Genomic DNA, 18,379 nt, shown 5'->3' with positions numbered 1-18,379 from the left:
ACCCCAGCAGTATTATAGTAGAAAGATGTTTTCAATTAAAACAAATATTGAATATTAAATGGTATGTTTGTGTATATATGTGTGTTGAATATATGCACTAGTACAAATTCAAGATCAAATTCAACGTAATAAAGACCATGGTTAGGAAAAGCGTGCTCCAACTATATGAATGTCAATAAAATACAAGCCTGGATGCTTAAAACTCCTATTGGTTGCTTGGTGGTTTGAAAATAGCGAAAGCTCCTCCTTTGGGGTTTGCTTGATATTGTCCAAAAGATTTGGGTGGCGCAAAGTTTGTAGCTGTTTAAACTCATGGCGAACCGTTAAATTTTGCTTCCTTAATTAAATAGGAAAATACCCATTTTAAAAATAAACCTTAGTTAAATTATAAAATAGAGCATGTTCTTTTTAAACAATCAATGATCTTTTTAACTCTTTTATTTTGAAATCGTATCCTTCGACGCACCGGGCGCAGCCGTTAACATAAAACCAGCGCTCTTTGGCAACTGCATCCTTAGCGACGTCCTGATTGGACCGCCAGACTCAAATTCTATCCAATGAGAGCGAAGCGTAGCAGATTTGATCCTCGGCTGAACCACTTTTGTTTGAGCTCTCCTCTTAGTCACAACACAGTTGAATCGGATTATTAACCCAAACTATATGCATTTTTTCTTCCCTAAAACAACTCACCGGACTCAAGAAGAAAGTTTTATACCATAAGGTAGGATAAACAAATTTATCTGCGCCATTTTGGTGTTTTAAAATTTTAGTACACAACCGATTCACCTGAGAAACTCCGCCCTCTTAGCGTAAAGCTTTAATACCAGGGTTTCTGCATGTGATGTTTAGCCATATACGTTATCCCAAAACTATTTTAAATCTGTTTGTTTTTCTTTTACTGTTTCCTTTTAATCATCCCGCTATTTGGCGTGCTTTCCTTTGCTGTAGCAGAACACGGAGCAGCGGCTGCAGAGCTTTGTTTTTAGGAAGATACCGTCAGGGAGTGAGCCATGCCTTTTCCAAGGGGAAGGAAACCCACAGCGGCCGCTGGCAGCAAAATACCCAAACTGAATGCAACAGCGTCCGAGAACCAGGTAAAATGCACGTGCATTCATGTGTCTTCTGGTGGCTCGCTCTGACGTAAACGCAGCAGGTAGTGCTGCACCTGAAGGCTGCATGGGAAGGATGGAGATGATGATGATGATGCTTGCTTTGCAATGCAACGCCACGCCACAAGGCTCCTTTGCAAAACTTTATATATGTGGTGTGTTTTCTGTTTGTGCATACAGGAGGAAGCCACACAGGCTAAGAGGTCATCCTCCCCTCCTCGTGGAGCTCCCAAGAAGAGGACTGCTTTCATCGATATCACCAATGTAAGTACTTCTTTCTTCTTTTTTTTTAAGGTTGTGACTTGGGCTTTAACAGCAGGATCAGAGCTTCAATAAGCACACAAAGAGACATATTTATCACAAAGACGGTTCATCAAGAGTCGGGGTTGAACTTCCTGACAGTTGATGTCACCTTTCGTAGGATTTCATGGGCTCCTAGTTTGGGTGCTTTTTTGTATGTGAAAGGTTAAAGTTGTCAACATTTAACCATTTGATTGTGTTGACATATAAGAAAGTTATAAATCCTGCTTCAGTGGGACTGTTTGTTTGTTTTAATATAATATAAAATGATCCTTGACTTCTTTTCCTCTCGACACAAATGTGTGGTATGGCACAACCATTGTGATCAGCTTGTTCAGCATTGATTCCTCCTGTTTCATTTCTGCCACAGTTTTTGAATTTATCAGTGAGAGAAAAACAGTTTCTCAGTACAAGGAATAATAATCACAGCATCCATATAAAGACTCACAAATGTCAAACTCACGGAGAGGGAGAGAGACTGAGAAAATTTATTGAGAGTGATGTGAGTGTATGTACAAGAAGATGGAGGGGGGAAAAAACTTGAGGGACAAATATATTACAACCCAAAACATCAGATCACAACGGGTGAGGACTCAGAAGAGGGATGAAACTCCTGGCTAGGGATGCGTACCTAGCCAGGAGTTTCATCGTGCCATTATAGCACCGGTTCTGACATAAACGGTAGTAACCAGACCGAAACGCAGCGCACATTTCGGTGCTTCATTTCCTGAGATGTGATACACTTCAGATTCTCAGCTGCCTGCAACAAGTGCTTTAAGGTGATACTGTGCAAAGGAGGTAACAGCTCGAATCTGATGAAACACCTGGCAACGTAGCGTTTTTTTAAAGCCGAGAAATGCACTGTACCTACTACGGGCGTGGTGCCTGTTATCGGGCCCGGAGTTAGCAACATCCACCAAGAACCTGAAGAGGCGAGTCCTGGCCCCTAGCCCTGCCAGTATAGCAGAAATGATGATGGCAGCAGCCGTTCTTCTCTGCGTGAGTAGCTTCATGTTGTTCGTGTGTAATTTACGTTGAGTAGGCTAATCATGTTATTACATTAATGCATGTAAGGTGAACTAGCAAACATCATCATGCTAGATGCGGCTGTCTTCTTGTTTGATGGCAGATACTCCCTTCACCCTGGCCAAAAAGGCTAAAATGACCAAAGAAAAAGTGGAAAACAGCTAAACATGAGAGGTTTTTGGACAAAGTTTGTGTTTTTCCCATTGTTTAAGCACTGCTTCCAGCCAAGAGTGATACCATATATCCTCTATAGCTGCAGAAAAGGCTAACATTGTTATCTTTTTTACAAAAAAACCAGCTGAACATGAGAGGTTTATGGACAAAGTTTGTGTTTTTCATTCTTTAAGCACCGGTTCGAGCACCCTTTAAGCACCAGCACCATTTCAAAAGTACCGGTTTGGCACCAGTATCGGATAAAACCTAAACGATACCCATCCCTACTCCTGTCATTTCCCGGCGTTGGCTGGCACTGCATATAAAACACCATGACAACCATATGGTAACAAACATGTAATGCACCATCGCGAGCATAAATGCCAGCTACGACGTCGACCTCTTAACATTTAAATCGGACTTTATTCTGCTTTTGATGTAAGGCTGACATTACTGCTGCCATCAAAACTTACAGCTGCATCATATGGTCTGCACAAGGTACAGTCGTCAGATACGGATTCCATCAAAGTGTGGTCTGAGCACAGTTAGCACACAGTAGGAGTAGGAGAGGTGGTGTCACTAATTCAAATACTCCATTTCCAGCCTGGCTCGAGTGTTCAGTCTTTGCTTGCTGTATTCTACAGACAGCTACTAGCTCTGTTCTCATGTATGAGGACTTTTTGAATTTATTTTTCTCCACTTATTTAATTCAGGTCTTTGGGGGACTTTAGCCTATCCCAGCTTTCACAGGGTGTATTGATACAGTTCCATTTAAAGTTTACGATCACTTGAAAAATGGCAAAAAAAAATCATATTTTGCATGGTTGGATCTTAATAAGGTTTCAAGTAGAGTTTCAACATGCAACAAGAAGAAATAGGAGTGAGAAAACTTTTTTTTTTGAGCATGCAATTTATTGAAAACAACGCTTAAACTGAAACATGCGTGGTTTCTTAAAAAGAAAAATTCTTATAAAAAGAAATGGCACACTCTTAAATGAGAAAGTGTGTCACTTAACAAAATATGTTTTAATATAGCTGGCCAATTTGAAGTTTCAAACAAAATCCACTTTAAACATTTTCACCAATCCCACCTCCGTCAGGGTGGTGTCTGAAGCCTGTGCGACACTCTAATCCTACATTTTAGTGCGTCAGTGTGTGATGGATCTGCACTGTGGTGTGAATGTGTCCTCGGCTGCCTGGCGGGGGTGTGAAACAAACATTTTGCTTGTTTTTTCACCTCACAATCACCTGAACGCTTGCTGTCAAACCAGCGGTGTGTCAGAGAACGATTGTGTGGAATATTTGTCTGGACTTGAGCCACATTTTGAAATTGTTTCATGCATAAAAGGACAAATTGTAAGAGTCTGAAGTAAAATGTATCACAAACTGGATCCATGTTTAAAACTAATTCTCATCATGTTCCCAGGCTCATAAGGTACAGATCAGCTTTCCTGGGAAGAAGAAGGAACCAGGGAAGAAGACTGCAAAGAAAACCAGCTCCACCTCAGTGTCTGCAAGCAACCGAGCTAACCTGAAAAAGTAGGTCCATTTAACTGTTCTAATAACCCTCAGGTTAAATTTCTTGTTCCCCTTTCATGCCTTGCTCCAGTCGGTGGCAGACTTCTTTAATTCCCCTCTTCTCTCCCTCCGTGCAGGTCGTCATCTGTGAGCTCAGAGGGAACGATATCCGAGCGAGAGAGGACCGATACGGAGGAGGAGGAGAAGGAAGCCGATGTGGCAGCTCCTGTAGAAGAGCAGGCTGCTGCTACGTCTCCTGCTGCCCGTGAAGTGCCGGCACACCTTCGGAGACAAGAAGTAAGGGAAATTATAGATTTATAAAAAAGCTAGAGACGCTGTGGAAAGCTTTGACTGAAATGTGTTTCCTTTGCTTTTCACCCATCCATGCAGATCCCAAAGGAGTTTGACATTGACTCTGAGAACTCTGAGGACTGCTACATGTGTCCAGAGTATGCAAAGGATATTTTTGACTACCTTAAAAACAGAGAGGTGAGACAAATTGTAAAGCCTTTATCACACTGGACTTTTTTTCTTTTCTTTTTTTTCTGAGTTAAATAAATTTAAGTATACACAGGTTTTGTTTACATTTCCTTTCACTTTAATTTTATCGTCCGCAGGAGAAATTTGCCCTCTGTAACTACATGCCCACGCAGCCCAGCCTCAACTCAGAGATGAGGGCCATCCTGATTGACTGGCTGGTCGAAGTACAGGTGAGGCGTTAATTAAACGTCGCATTCCTGCTGTGTTAGAAACACTTGCTTGCTCTGAGTGACACTTTGTTTCTCCCTTTATTTAGGAGAATTTCGAGCTGTACCATGAGACCCTCTACCTGGCGGTAAAGATGACGGACCACTACTTGGCTAAAACCCCGGTCCACAGGGAGATGCTGCAGCTCGTTGGCTCTACCGCCATGCTCATAGCCTCCAAATTTGAGGTGAGAACCCAACTGTGGTACATGGGAGTCTGAAATTTCTCATAGGATGTCTCACAAGCTATGGTAAGTAATGGTAAAGAAAGGTATTAAACTAGTATACAAGTCTATTAATGGGAACAGAGCGTAATCATTTGCTTGTAAGGTGAATGTGTTTCTGAAATTTTTTTTATTATTATTTTTTTTAATGGTGAAAAAGTAAAAAAAACAAGGCTGTGGGGATAAAAAGCACACGTGAACGGAGATATTCAGCTCTTAAGTGCTCCTGGGAGGCAAGTCACGGAGTCTCAATCCCAGGCTGATTAACTGCACCTGTCAGGGCTCCTCGAAGTAACAGAAACACACACTCAGTGCACACTTCTTTACAGCGTGGCTGCAGGTTTTTTAATTCCACTCTGATCCTCGGCTTTGACTCTCAGCAGATCGTCTTGACCATATTTACATGCCATCAGCCATTTACAAAGTTGAGTGCTTTAAAAAAAACAAAACATAAAATGCCATCTAATCAAAAACCATGAGACAGTGATGGATTTCCTTGAAAATGTTATTACAAAAAAATGATGCAAACTTCAACGTAGAGCTGGGCGATATAAGATTTTTTTCATATCACGATATGTTTTTTTCATTTCAGGCGATAACGATATTTATCACGATATAAGCCAAATAACTATATTTGTAAGATTTAAATGTGCCGTTGCTCACAAGTAAAATGTGAAATAATCAGCAGCTTATTTTGATTTAAATATTTATTTCCCATAATAAGTTCAACAGGGTAGATGTACTTAAGGAACATGAACCTTTTTCAGATAAATAAAGGCAAATATTGCAAACTACACAAAAGGCAGCCGCTAAAGAGTTTACGTTTCAAAATAGAACAAACGAAACAGACTACTAAATTGTCAATTCCACTTAGAAACAAAATATTAATTCTAAAAATAAATCTTAGTTTGTTTTACAGAAGAACAGACAAAATTGACTAACTTTTGTCAATATCAAATAAACTGAGAACTAAAAGGAAATTCTCAATCTTTCCTTGTTGTATAGCTTAGTTTTTCAAACAGTTTTAACAGTTACTTTAGTCTGACAAAAGCCGAATGACGAATTAGCGCTTTCAGTCAGAGATTGAGCATACACCGGTTTATTGTATTTCCAGACTTGCTTTCGGCACAATTTACAGTGCACGCTATTCTGTTTTTTGTTTGACTTGAAATAGCCGAAATACCTTCACACTACGGAACTTCTGTGGCTCTTCTGTTCGACAATCTCTCCGGCATTGGAACCATCATCGGTTTTCTCTTCGGTAACCTTTGGTCACGCTCTCGGTTGATTTTTCTCTAGTCGGCACACTCATTTCCTCCATTACCCGGGCGGCACGGCGGCTGGCTGCTTCCCAAACAAATACACATGTGCAGCTTGCTGTACGTAACAAGTCACGTGATGTGACGCTGCAGCTGTGATTGGTTCGGCTCTGCGCTACTTAATTTGGATTGGCTGTTCTTTTTTTTTTTTTATGAGGACAAGAGAGATGAGGCCTATCGCAATAGTTTAACTTTTCTATCGAGAAAAAGTTATTTCGCAATACATATCGTTATCGTTCTATCGCCCAGCTCTACTTCAACGCAAGGGTAGTAAGTTTAGGTCATAATAATGAGTTATCTCTCAAACTAACTAACTATTACCAGTTTAAGTTCCCTTTTTACATAAGAATATACATCTGTAAAACTATGTAACTGTACACAGTTTTTAATTAATTTTAAACTGCGGCCCCTCTGCAGTATCTTTGCGGTCCACCAGGGGCCCCCCAAGCCCACACTTTAGATATTTGCATTAACAAACAGTTGAACAGGTGTATCTAATGAAGTGGCCAGAGTGTACATATATAAGACCCAGCCAGAGAAGAAAGGTTGTCAGAGGACGTACTGAATTTAAGGAAAAACATAAACTTTGGACATTCTCTGCTTTCAAGCTCTGTACGTCTTTAGAAATGGGTGAAAAGTGTTATTTATTCTGTCGTAACCGCGGCCAGAGTAAAAGTTCATCCTCCTCTGATGTCGGGCACAGTTGGCATGAGCTTTTCCAGCTTTAGATCAAGCATGTTAAAGTTCTTACAGCCTAGGGCTTTTATTTTGAAGTGCACGGAGAGAAAACTGAAGAGGAGCATCTATCAAGAGGCTCAAAACATGAAACAGAAATGAGATCAAACGGACTGTGAGACCTGACCTTGTACACGGTGAAATGACTGCAGGACTCGAAAATGCATTAAAGGGGACGGTTGAATTGCACTCAAATCAGGTTTCAACTTCACGCCTAACGCTTATTCATGTTTTTTAACCATCCCGCAGGAGCACAGCCCGCCTTGCCTTGACGACTTCTTGTACATTTGTGACGACGCATACAAAAGGGAGGAGCTCATCTCCATGGAGGCCAGCATCCTGCAGACGCTGTCTTTTGACATCAACATCCCCATTCCGTATCGGTTCCTCAGACGCTATGCCAAGGTGTGCATGACCAGGAGAGGTTACTGCACCACTGACTGCAGCTCTCTGTTTGTTTTTGTCTCTGTCTGGGGCACACTGCCTCTGTCAGTGCGCCCCAGGGTGGCTGTGGCTACAATGTAGCTTGCCATCACCAGTGTGTGAATGGGTGGATGACTGGATATGTAAAGCGCTTTGGGGTCCTTAGGGACTAGTAAAGCGCTATATAAATACAGGCCATTTACCATTTACCATTTTTGTGTGACTCGACCTGCGTTCACATCTCACGAGAATGTTTGTTGTGGCTGTGTCTGCAGTGCGTGAGCGCCAGCATGGACACGCTGACTCTGGCTCGCTACTACTGCGAGATGAGTCTCATGGAGATGGACCTTGTTCCAGAGAGAGGCTCGTTGGTGGCCTCGGCCTGCCTGCTGATGGCGCTGGTCACCAAAGACCTGGGAGGATGGGTAGGTTACCTCCATTTTGTTCCACGTCTTGCTTGCATTAGACTAACGGACCAGTCTAAAATACTTCCCTAAAATCTGACACTGATCTTTAGTGTTTTCACTCTCCTAAGTTGATTTTTGGCAAGTTAGGTTTTCTTTCTTATTGAGTTTTTACTAAGGCCATTTCTCAATACCCACATTCTCAAGTTATAAATAGAAGACCACTATCCATAGTTTTCACACGATGTCAGAGCTACTGGGATATACCCACACGGCGCCCTCCAGCCCAGTCCTTGGAAGTCTTTGAGTTTAACTTGGCCAAAGCTTGCTGGACTATCAGATTTCTTTACAGAAATGAGTACAGCACCAACATCTGAACACATCTGTCCTATTCCTGCCTTTCAAGCCAAATTGCACCAATCCCTGCCGTCCACAGCGACCAAGGCTGTCAGTGGCAGCTCATTTACACTGTAAACACTATTTACCCAACATTGGAAAAAATCTGTCAGCTTTACTGTTATGACACCACATTAATGTGACAAATTAATAGTCCCATACTTGTACTACACTGGAAATGTCCAAGTTAACAAAGTGTAGTTGTTGATTTAGACATTAGTTATTAATCTCTGGCTCTCTTCCACGGCCTGTCTCTTGTGCTTTCGTCTTCCCCTCACCCCCACCCACAGACGGTTGCCCGTCCCTGAGCTTTGGTTTTACCAAAGGTTGCTTCCTGTTAAAAGGGACTTTTTCTTCTATCACCTTTTGATTGTTCATAAGGGGTCATTTTGGGGGTGTTTTCTGTTTTCTCTGTATTACTGTAGGGTCTTTTTCCTATAATGTCAAGCAGTTTGAGGAAACATTTGTTGTGATTTGGTACTAGATTATTAAAATGGAATTGAATAGTTGTTTTTGTTTTTTTTTTTTTAAACCTAGCTATGTAGCGTTTGCCTTTGCTGTAACAATGAACAATTTCTTGTTCTTCACCTCTCACGTGCCGGCATTATTAACCCATCCAGATCGAAAGCACATACTTTCATCCTGGCAGTAAGGTAAGGTGAGGGAATCTCTAGAAGATGCATGTAGACGTCACTCAACCACTTTCAGGGATTTAAATATAAAAATGGATCCCAAGTCCCCAAAAACCTATAGTTTCACTTCATATATTTGTTTTCCTCCACGGATGGATGATCCAAGTAGTCTTGGCTCCAGACAGGTGGAAAAATAAGCTGAAGGCTTTTGTCCTGCAGTACTACAGACTGTCCACTATTGCCCATTATTATGGAGGAAAGTTTTGCCCGTCAGGGTAGTGAGTCGGTCACATGACTGAAAAATGTGGATGAAATCTGACATCTAAGCATGTGGTTTGTCTGCATATTTTTGCTCACCCAGGTAAAGGTAACTTAAGGCATTTGAAACAAAGACAACTGGACTGCTTTTTGTTTGTCAAAGTTTTGAGCAATACAAACACCTTGCAATATTATAGCTGACTATGAAGCAGGGGAAGGGTGTGGTTGTTGGCAACTTTTAACCTTTTTTCTCAGAATGATTTATACAAAGCACTCTCTTTTCTACAATAAACACCATCTAATGACGTTACTTTATCTGTTCTAACATCTGTAATGTTTGCAGCACTGAAGAAGCTTCTCTTCCTCGTGTTATTTCCATCCTTTCCATTAAATGTAGACTTTGTTAAATCTGATGCAGTGTCGGTTCGTGCGACATTACCAACCTCTCATTTGCAGCTCTGTCTCCTGAACAGTCCTCCCAATTTAAATATAAATTGTTTTTTGTATGTAAAATTGAGCCCTCATTGCTTCCATTATGCTGTTAGGGGTGGCGGGTAATTTCATTTCTTGCCTGCGCCGACTTCCAGAATCATCTACTGTAAGCTTTTGGCAATTTAGAAGTAATATTATCTTTGCGTAATGTTGTATTGGATTTTAATAACTTTAAAGGGGTTCAACATGGCTGGCTTTTCTTTTTCTTTTTTTAAACGAGTGCTGCTCTTTTTGCCCTGCAGTCTCCCATCCTGCAGTTTCACTCGGGCTATCAGGCGTCAGATTTGGCGCCCGTTGTCCGGAGAATCTACTCGATGCTCTCAGCACCTCCAGATGATAAACTGAGAGCCATCAAGAACAAATACTCACATAAGTAAGTCTCCATGAAAGATTAAAGGCGCTAGAATAATTTAAAAATGTTGTTTTTGGGTAACGATCGGTTCTTTTTAATGTTTTCAGGGTGTTTTTTGAAGTTGCGTCTCTGCCATTGGTCAGTATCGACATTTTGGAGAAAGCCTTGAGCTCTTAGTGACGTGTCTGGTTCAGAAGTTGGGAAAATGAAGCTTAAGATGAGTGAAAGTATTTTTCAAATTTCCCTCAAGAGAAAACATGTATATAAAATGTGAATATGTTTAATATTTATGTGTTGTGTAGTCTGTCCTTTATACCATAATAATTATAATAAGACTATAATTCCCATTTGATGTAAAGGCGTTTTTAATGTGGGCGTTTGTTTGCAAGACGTTAATTACCTTTGAGAAAACTCTAGCATGTATTTTATACATTTTTAAAGATTAGGGGAAAAAACATCCTGATTATTAATTTGTCAATGTGTGTGTGTGTGTGTGTGTGTGTGTGTGTGTGTGTGTGTGTGTGTGTTTTACTGGATTTAAAATGTGTTTGTAAATCTTACTTTCCAAGACGTATTATGCACAGGCCCACAAGTTCTGTATGTTACCATGTTCTTCAAGTTAAAGTATGCGTGTGTTTGCGTGTTCATGCATTGTACAGTGTTCATCATGTTACTATTGCTATGCAAATTATTTGTATAAAAGATGATCAGGCGATGCCGTACTACTTTTAAGTGGCTGTCATGCGTACTCTTAAAATAAAGAAGTGTTTCTGTTTTGCTTTTATGTTTAATAAAAACGCTCTTTACTATATGCAGCTTGTTTCTTCCTTAAACAAAGTGCGACTGTGGGAAAGAAAAACTCCATTTTGACAGGAAGAAACCTCTTTTTTCTGATGCTCGTCCGGGACACAAATGCCTGAGGCACTACTGAAAAAGCAATAGGAAGTAAATCAACCAGTCAATTTTGAGGATAGCCAGGGAAGTGACTACCAATGGGAGTGTTACCAAGACGAAAGAGACTGGAATGTGTGATAGTGATTAACTGTTAACTGTCGCAATGCACAATGAGCGAACTGCTGATGCCTTAAAGACACAATCTAATATCCCCGTGTTGAAAGTTAGTGTTGGTCCAGGTTCAGCACCTCAAGTGACTAATCACATTCTAATGTCATCACCTAACCAAAAGTCCCAACCACCCCTGTTTTTGGATTTTTTTTTTTCCTGAGTGGACATTAGAATTTGTTTTCCACATCCAAAAAAATGATGACATCACAATAATTTGATTGGTCACATGCAATATTGAACGTGGGCTGACATTAATTATGGGGATCCAGGAAAAAGAGCAACCCACATTATCACATCCTCTTAAGACCGGAAGGGCCTTTATACAATTATTTCAGTTCTTTGTATAAAAAAAATAAAAGGATAATTATTAAAAGCCTATAAACACTGAAAGTCTTTATGGATCATTTAAAGTACATACTCATACTCCACATGAGTGCATCTATCTGGAAAAAAAGTATTTATAAGTCTCGACAAATTATTCAGCTCATAAACTTCATGTGGAGACTGAGTTGAGTGTAGATCTGCTCTGATCTGTAATGCTCACAAAATGAGACATGCTGTTGAAATTGGGCTTATTTTTAAAAGAAAATCAGATTGATATCAAATGTTATTTTCCAGCCCACTTGAGATCAAACAGTTTCAAATTCTTGCTGTAAGAGCATCAATGTGCAGGATGTGATTTTGTGTTACTGCCACTAGAGGCCAGTAGTGCACCATGAGGGACCCCACTCTTCGTTCAGGGATAATGCTTCAGATTGTTTATGAATTAAAATAAGAGTTGCTGGGTTTGTCTTCATGAAACAAACATTTGATTTATTGCAAATGTTTCTTTTAGTCCACTGCAACCCTGTTTTGCCCGTGGGCCAAACAGTGACTTTTGGTTGATGCTGTGGTTGTAATATAAACAAATATAATTCATAATTCATCCACTCTTGAGCAGACCTTGAATTAAGGATTAATGTTCAGAAACAGAGAGCAGCAGATGTTTAAAGTCTAGACAGGATGCGTCCAGGCTGACCACAGGGTGCTTTGGTAGCATTTAGAAAAAAAAGTGAAGATTTAGATTGGTAGTTCTCAAAGTTTGGAGTACCGAATGAGAATTTAGGGAGGAGATGGTGGTGGTGTCATAGTCTGAGCCAATATTTATGGACTAATTATATTTAGTGTTTGCATTCTGTCTAGTCAGTCTGTTTCAGAGTGTTTAACGCTGATGGCTGTCATTTTTATGCTTCTTTATAGTTTTGTGAAGTATCTATTGCATGTAAAATTGAGAACAGTCGAAACTGAACACAAATGCGCCCTTAGTCTGGCTTGGTGCTCCTTTGTCATACATTATGACATCAACTGGAAGAAAATCAAACTAAAGTAGCGCATTTTTTCCTTGTTACCACCAGAAGCACTCCAGTCCTTTAGACGCGTGGCTCTGTTTCGGGACCTCCCCATCTAAAGCAACAACAAAAACAGTCTGGGCAGGCATTGAAGATGAGACACGCATGAAAGGAAAAGCTGAAGTGGCCATGGCGTCAAAGCGGCTGTAAAGCAATCTTTTGAGCAAGTTATCACTTGACGTTGAGATCATCGGAGGAAATTAGGCTTTGTGGTCTGCCTGAATCAGTACTGTGCTCAATTTGTCTTGCTCAGATACACCGTCTTTAGGAACAGCTGGTAAATGTTCAGCTCTGTGTTCGTGCTGATTTGAGCTGAAAGGTCTGCAGACTGAGTATTTCGAACAGAGGTGGGCAATCACCTCATTTTGTTTTCAAGCAAAACTGAATCTGACAATCTGGGGTACTTTTCAAAGATTTTCAAAAATCGTGCTTTTCTTAGAAGCATAATCAGTAATTTTTTAAATGTGTCTGTTTCACATCAGAACACTTAAAAAAAAAAAATTATTAGAAATGAACTAGTTGATCTGCAGGGACTGAATTTCTGGTGTTCTTGGACTGCTATAAGCAGCCACTTGTTTGTGTGTTGTTGTGGCTGTGATGAACAAGATGAAAATGTAGCAAAAAACCTGATCATAGGTTCAAACCATCCTTATCCAGCTGAACATGGAAAGTTTAAAGAAGCTAACAAAAGGACTGTGGCTAAAGCTAAAGCTATCCAAAGTTCGGAGACAACTGCAAGCCGGCAGCCTCGGGATGAGCAAAGCTTTGAAGCAGTTAAAACTGCAACCAGTAAATCGCTGCATAAATATTATTTTATATTATGGGCTTTATATTTTAATAACTTCTAGTTATTTTGCTTAGGTTCTGTTCAGAAATCAAGCACATCTTTAAATGTGCAAGAGCTACAAAAAACTGAAATAAGAACATAAAAAAACATTAAAACATGACAGTAAAATATCATCATCTTTTTTTTCCAGCTGCTGCCTTTAGGAGTCACCACTGTGGATCATCTTCCTCTGTATCACCCTCATGCCACAGCAAACCTCTGCATTTTTCACCTTAGGTTTTATTGCATCTGCCTTTTTTATTAAAGGATTTTTATTGAAAACATCAAAACACTACACAATAAAAGAAAAGACAAGAAAAACATTTTGACTAAACATCCATTCGACGCTATCGGACTTACGTCAAATTAAGCTTTTGCTTCGTCTTTAGATAAGACCTCACAGAATCTGTCCCACTGCTCTTCAACCATCTCATGTTTATAATTAAACCTCTCCAACATCTTCTCACAATGTGTCCATCAGTTGTTCAGTCCACATTGTCACAGGTCAGAGTTTGAGATTACTTCCAAAACCTAAGGATCTGTGGCCGAAGTCACTAGACCCCGCCATTGTTACTCTTATTACAGACTTCTTCCACTGTGGTAAGGCACTCCTGTCCCTGAGGAGACACATCCTTTGTGACCCGAGCAAAGCACACTTCAGTCATTACCTATGCAATCCCCCCCCCCCCCCCCCCCCCCCAAAAAAAAAAAAGAGTAGTGAGTAAGTGATCGGTGTGAGTAACGGACAGAATAATTGCCTTGTCTTCCACCAGAGACACAACTACCTGCTCTAATTAAATGGGTTACCAACTGCCAGTAAAACAGAAGAAGACGAAAAAGAAATGACATAATAGTCATGCTGTGAGAAAACGCAGCGTGTAATAGCAATAGATAAATATGGTCCTGGAGAAAATTCTGACCCAGATGAAGGCCCTAGCATGAGTATTGGTCAGAGGAAAGCAAAAAAGGTATACTGGGACAAACGGAACCAATTCTGTTATGCCTGGTGCGCAGGGAAAAATGATCAATATGCTTTTTGTGACATTTTTGTTTGGTAGTGTGCCGTGTGATTTTTCTAATGTGAAATATGTGGCTCCAAAATGTTGGGAAACTCTGCCATAGAGCACACATGGATGGATGGATGGAAATTAGCCTCTGGCTTCCATGTCAAATTTCCCATTTCTGGAAATAAGGGTCACTCCGTGCCACATAATCAAACACACAGCCAGGTTCTCCTTAGGCTTTTGTTTTCCTGTTTATCCAGGTGCACCTTTCGTTCCACAAGCTTGCTTTAGGGAACATTATTGGAAGTTGTAAATAACATAGTGTGGAGTTAGTGCCTCGATTATTGCATCAAACGTGTCATTTCTTGACAGCTTGTTAGCACTGGTTCAATAACATCAGTGTCATCGCCTCACTGTTACAGTTTTCATTAAGAGAAAGTTGGTTGTCACTACTTGGTGGAATTTGTCGATTCTCTCTCTGTCTTGAAGGTCGAGATAAGAAGACTTAGTGTGTTTCAAAATTCTCTTTCTCCACAGAGCGAAACCTTTTTGCACAGTTTGAAAAGTCAAACAGCCTCCTGGGGTTTAAGGGGTTAATTACATATGAATGAGATGCGAGCCACTGGTGAAGAATGCAGCATCTTAACCTTAATTTGAAGTTTGCGTCCCTGACTTCTACTCCCAGAAGCCTCTTGCGGCTTTTCTCCCCTAAAATCCTCAGATGGCGGTCATCAGTGTAGCAGTTGAGCTCTGGAGATTTGTCCAGATCAATAAGTTCAATGCTCTGCTTCTAAAAAAGAAAAATCCTCCTGCTCGGTTTTGTCCTACAGACACCGTCAGTGGCCGAGTGACAGCCTGCAACAGGGGGCAGAGGTGTGGAAATTGATTTTGTGTCTTCAGATGGAGCTGGGACAGACTTTTGACCGTAGCAAAGTGTACTTTTTCATTTTTCTGTTCTCCTGAGAGCAAACATGCTACATGCCTTCATTCTATTTACAGCAGCTCACATGTTGCAGGTTGGCTCTCGAGCTACAGCTCTCCACTTTCAACCATCTGGGCATGTCCTCATTATTCCCAACCTGCCTCCTCCTGCTTTACTTCAATTAAGTCTTAACATTTCCCCAAATAACTTTTTAACCACAAGCGTGGGACTCGAGTAGTGCTGCATTCAGATATGGATTTTATGTCTAAGTGGCCACAGTGGAGCGCGTCTACATCATCGCTCAATGACAACAACCCAATGTTGCATTGAATCGCAGTCCCTTAAGGCTGGTGCCACTTGCGAAATCGGCAGATCCGCCTCTGAATGATGGATTCCTCACTTCATTACTGTCTCTGAAGCACCACTTCCTCAAAATGCATTTGTAGTTCTCCTGGAAATGCAGGTCATTTAAGGTGGAAATGTAAATGCAAGCAGCAAATGGGCCTCATCTGTCTAGATTTGCAGGTAATTTTACTTTTTTCAAGCATGAACACCTGATTGTAGCGATTTTTAAAAAATGGTAGTTAAGCCTTCTTGTACATCTACACAGATTTGCATCAAACCTGCCACCATCTGGACCACCGAGCACGTGTCTACACCTTAGTTTACTTTCTGTCTACAAGTTAAACTCAGAAACAGATTGATGAGTAAAGAAAAGGGGATAATTACAGGTGGGCTGTGAGTTTTAAGTAACCATGCCCTGAGAATACACATGCTCAGTCATAAGCTTATCCTTTTAGTCTATTATGCACACTGTCACACAGACATACTGTATACAGATCCCTGCCAATTTAATTTCATACAAACACAAAGTCCACTGGAACACACTGGCATGTGTTTCCAGAATCTTTTTCCTTTGTTATTCACCTGATCAATTGATTGTGTATGTGTTGTGTGTGTGTGGGTAAGTGTGTGCATCCCACAGTTCTATTCACAGTCACAGACCCCAATAACTGAGCCTGATTAAATTGTGCTGGTGCAGATAGTGCCCATTGGGCCGGGTGATACGCAGCTAAACTGGCGCTGCCAAACCGTATATGAACTATTGATCAGTGGAGGGCTGGGAAACGGACTTTCAGTCTGTTGGCTTTGCACAATCAGAGGGAGCTGACTGAGAGCTGGCAGCTTTGCAGTCTTTGGGGCTCACCTCGGAGTTGCAGCTGCAGCACGATTTCTTCAAATGAGAGAGAGGAGGAGAGTAAAAAGATAGCTCGGCTTTTATGGGATTTCCCAGTTTTCTTTCTCAGCCACAGTCACATTAAATCATTGAAAGCACATGAATTTCTCGTATTTTCAGTATTGCTGTTAAAGAATGTGAGCAAATATACTTGACTAGCTCTGTTCTGGCTGAATTAGTCAATGCTGGCTTCCTACTGAAATGGGAAAACTGGTTAGAAATTTAGTTAGAAACAAATTCAAGTAAAGTGTTTATGCACCCAGACTGGGTGCTTTTGTGATGTGACTTGATTAAAATCATTTTAATATGAGCTTGATGATCCTTATATTGCTGTGATATTTAATGTTAAACCACTAATGTAGCAGATATCTGCATTGAATATTCAATAGAAAATACTAGTTATCACTTTCCCTTATTTAGTTTGAGGCTAGTCAGGGTAGGCCTGTAGCATTGTCATGAAAGGTTTAGAAGACACGGGCAGACGTAGACCGGTCACGCATAACATTATGAACACTGACAGATAAAGTGAATAGCACTGATTATCTGACTAATAGCAATTATTAGTGGTTGGGATATATTAGGGAGTAAGTGAACATTTTGTCTTTAAGGTTGATGTGTTAGAAACAGGACAAATGGGCTAACGTAACAATTTGAGCGAGTTTGACAAGGGCTGAATTGCAGCTCTTGTTCCCGGTCTGTCAGTGTCTGTCAAGAGTGGTCCAAGGATTGAGTGGTGAACCAGTGACAGGGTGGGGAGCAATGGCCCTTGTTGTTCCATCCAACAGATGAGCTACTGTGGCTCAAATTGACGAAAAAGTTTCGACAACAAAAAGGGGAACAACACCATGATCTATAAATAACGACTCAACTGTAGAGAAACTGAACAAAATCCATTATAAAAGCAGAATCCAGGCTCAATGAGTGATATGTTGCTAAAACATCTGCTTTTACAAATATGAAAAGTAAAATAGCACTACATGAACATAAGGCACTGATTAGTATGGAAATTTGTTTCTGCCACTGAACAAACTAAACAAAATTAAATAAAAAAAAAAACCAAACACTTTTTTTTTTGCTTTGTTGATTTGACAAAGACAAGGAAACTCCATGAGTAACAATCAAGCATATGTTTTTTGTACGCCCACTGTTAATTAAAATTTGCAATATGTCTAAGACAACTGATGAATAAAACACGTGCACTTAAACGTATAAGTGTATATGTAAGAATGTGTGAGCTGTGTGCTGTTCGAGCATTTTGGAGAATGTCTCAGACAGATGACTACAGCAAAAATAATTAAACCCCTGAGGCAGCACCCTAGGTTGAGTGATGTAATTCAGTGTTGCAGCAAGATACTCCCACACTCATACTTCCTCTAACTCGGTGTAATTGTACCTGGCCTCAGTAGTTTCCTGGTGGACAGGGATATTAATCTAAACAATAACGAGAGGTTGTGGGATTGTGATTGTGCCAGTTGTTGCTGAAAAGTGAAAATCACTGACATACTTCAAAGGAACATGCCAAATAAATATGTTTAATTTGCATAGATGTTTGTCTTTCATTCAACATTTGTATAGTCTTGGTGTTGTCACATCTTGCGTTCCCTGGCAACCACTATGGAAACCTTTGCTCAGCAGCAGAGCCTCTCGTGCACGCGAATAACTCTTGTGTTGACACTTCTCACATAGATTTTGGTGTATGATGCTTTTGTTTGTCTGTTATGAACTGGCATGGATTACCTGCCTTTTTTAAGAATTTGACTGGGCAATTCACATCATTCACATATAGTCACAGCACAGGCACTCTTGTCTTGAAGAACAGTCATCTCTTGTTAGCTAGCTCTTGACTCAGG

At 40.5% G+C, this 18,379-nt stretch overlaps 1 protein-coding gene across 3 annotated transcripts; it reads left to right on the top strand.

Moving 5' to 3' along the window:
• The first annotated feature begins 543 nt into the window (after positions 1-543).
• On the top strand, positions 544-10,898 carry ccnb3 (cyclin B3). 3 transcript variants are annotated; one of them, XM_085153836.1, is made up of 12 exons: positions 547-721; positions 952-1,094; positions 1,290-1,373; positions 4,015-4,127; positions 4,244-4,403; positions 4,497-4,595; positions 4,724-4,816; positions 4,903-5,040; positions 7,380-7,535; positions 7,829-7,978; positions 9,978-10,108; positions 10,195-10,898. In XM_085153836.1, exons 2-12 carry the CDS (start codon positions 1,011-1,013, stop codon positions 10,262-10,264), a joined length of 1,278 nt encoding a protein of 425 aa, XP_085009962.1. In that variant the 5' UTR covers positions 547-721; positions 952-1,010; the 3' UTR covers positions 10,265-10,898. The 3 variants fall into 3 exon arrangements, with proteins under 3 accessions (XP_085009963.1, XP_085009962.1, XP_085009961.1); XM_085153835.1 differs by having other exon boundaries at positions 949-1,094; XM_085153837.1 differs by lacking the exon at positions 7,380-7,535 and having other exon boundaries at positions 544-721; positions 949-1,094.
• Positions 10,899-18,379: the final 7,481 nt, after the last annotated feature.

This window comes from Neolamprologus multifasciatus, chromosome 3 (genome assembly GCF_963576455.1).
Source record: "Neolamprologus multifasciatus chromosome 3, fNeoMul1.2, whole genome shotgun sequence".
In the NCBI taxonomy this organism is placed as follows: domain Eukaryota; kingdom Metazoa; phylum Chordata; class Actinopteri; order Cichliformes; family Cichlidae; genus Neolamprologus; species Neolamprologus multifasciatus.
This window is presented reverse-complemented; position numbering and strand designations above follow the sequence as displayed.

What these genes read in the sequence shown, in the direction of transcription:
- ccnb3 (XM_085153836.1), top strand. Translation starts at nt 1,011, where the DNA reads ATGCCTTTTCCAAGGGGAAGGAAACCCACAGCGGCCGCTGGCAGCAAA. An exon ending in AACCGAGCTAACCTGAAAAA is followed by an intron (nt 4,128 to 4,243) that starts GTAGGTCCATTT and finishes CCCTCCGTGCAG; the next exon opens with GTCGTCATCTGTGAGCTCAG. An exon ending in CACACCTTCGGAGACAAGAA is followed by an intron (nt 4,404 to 4,496) that starts GTAAGGGAAATT and finishes CCATCCATGCAG; the next exon opens with ATCCCAAAGGAGTTTGACAT.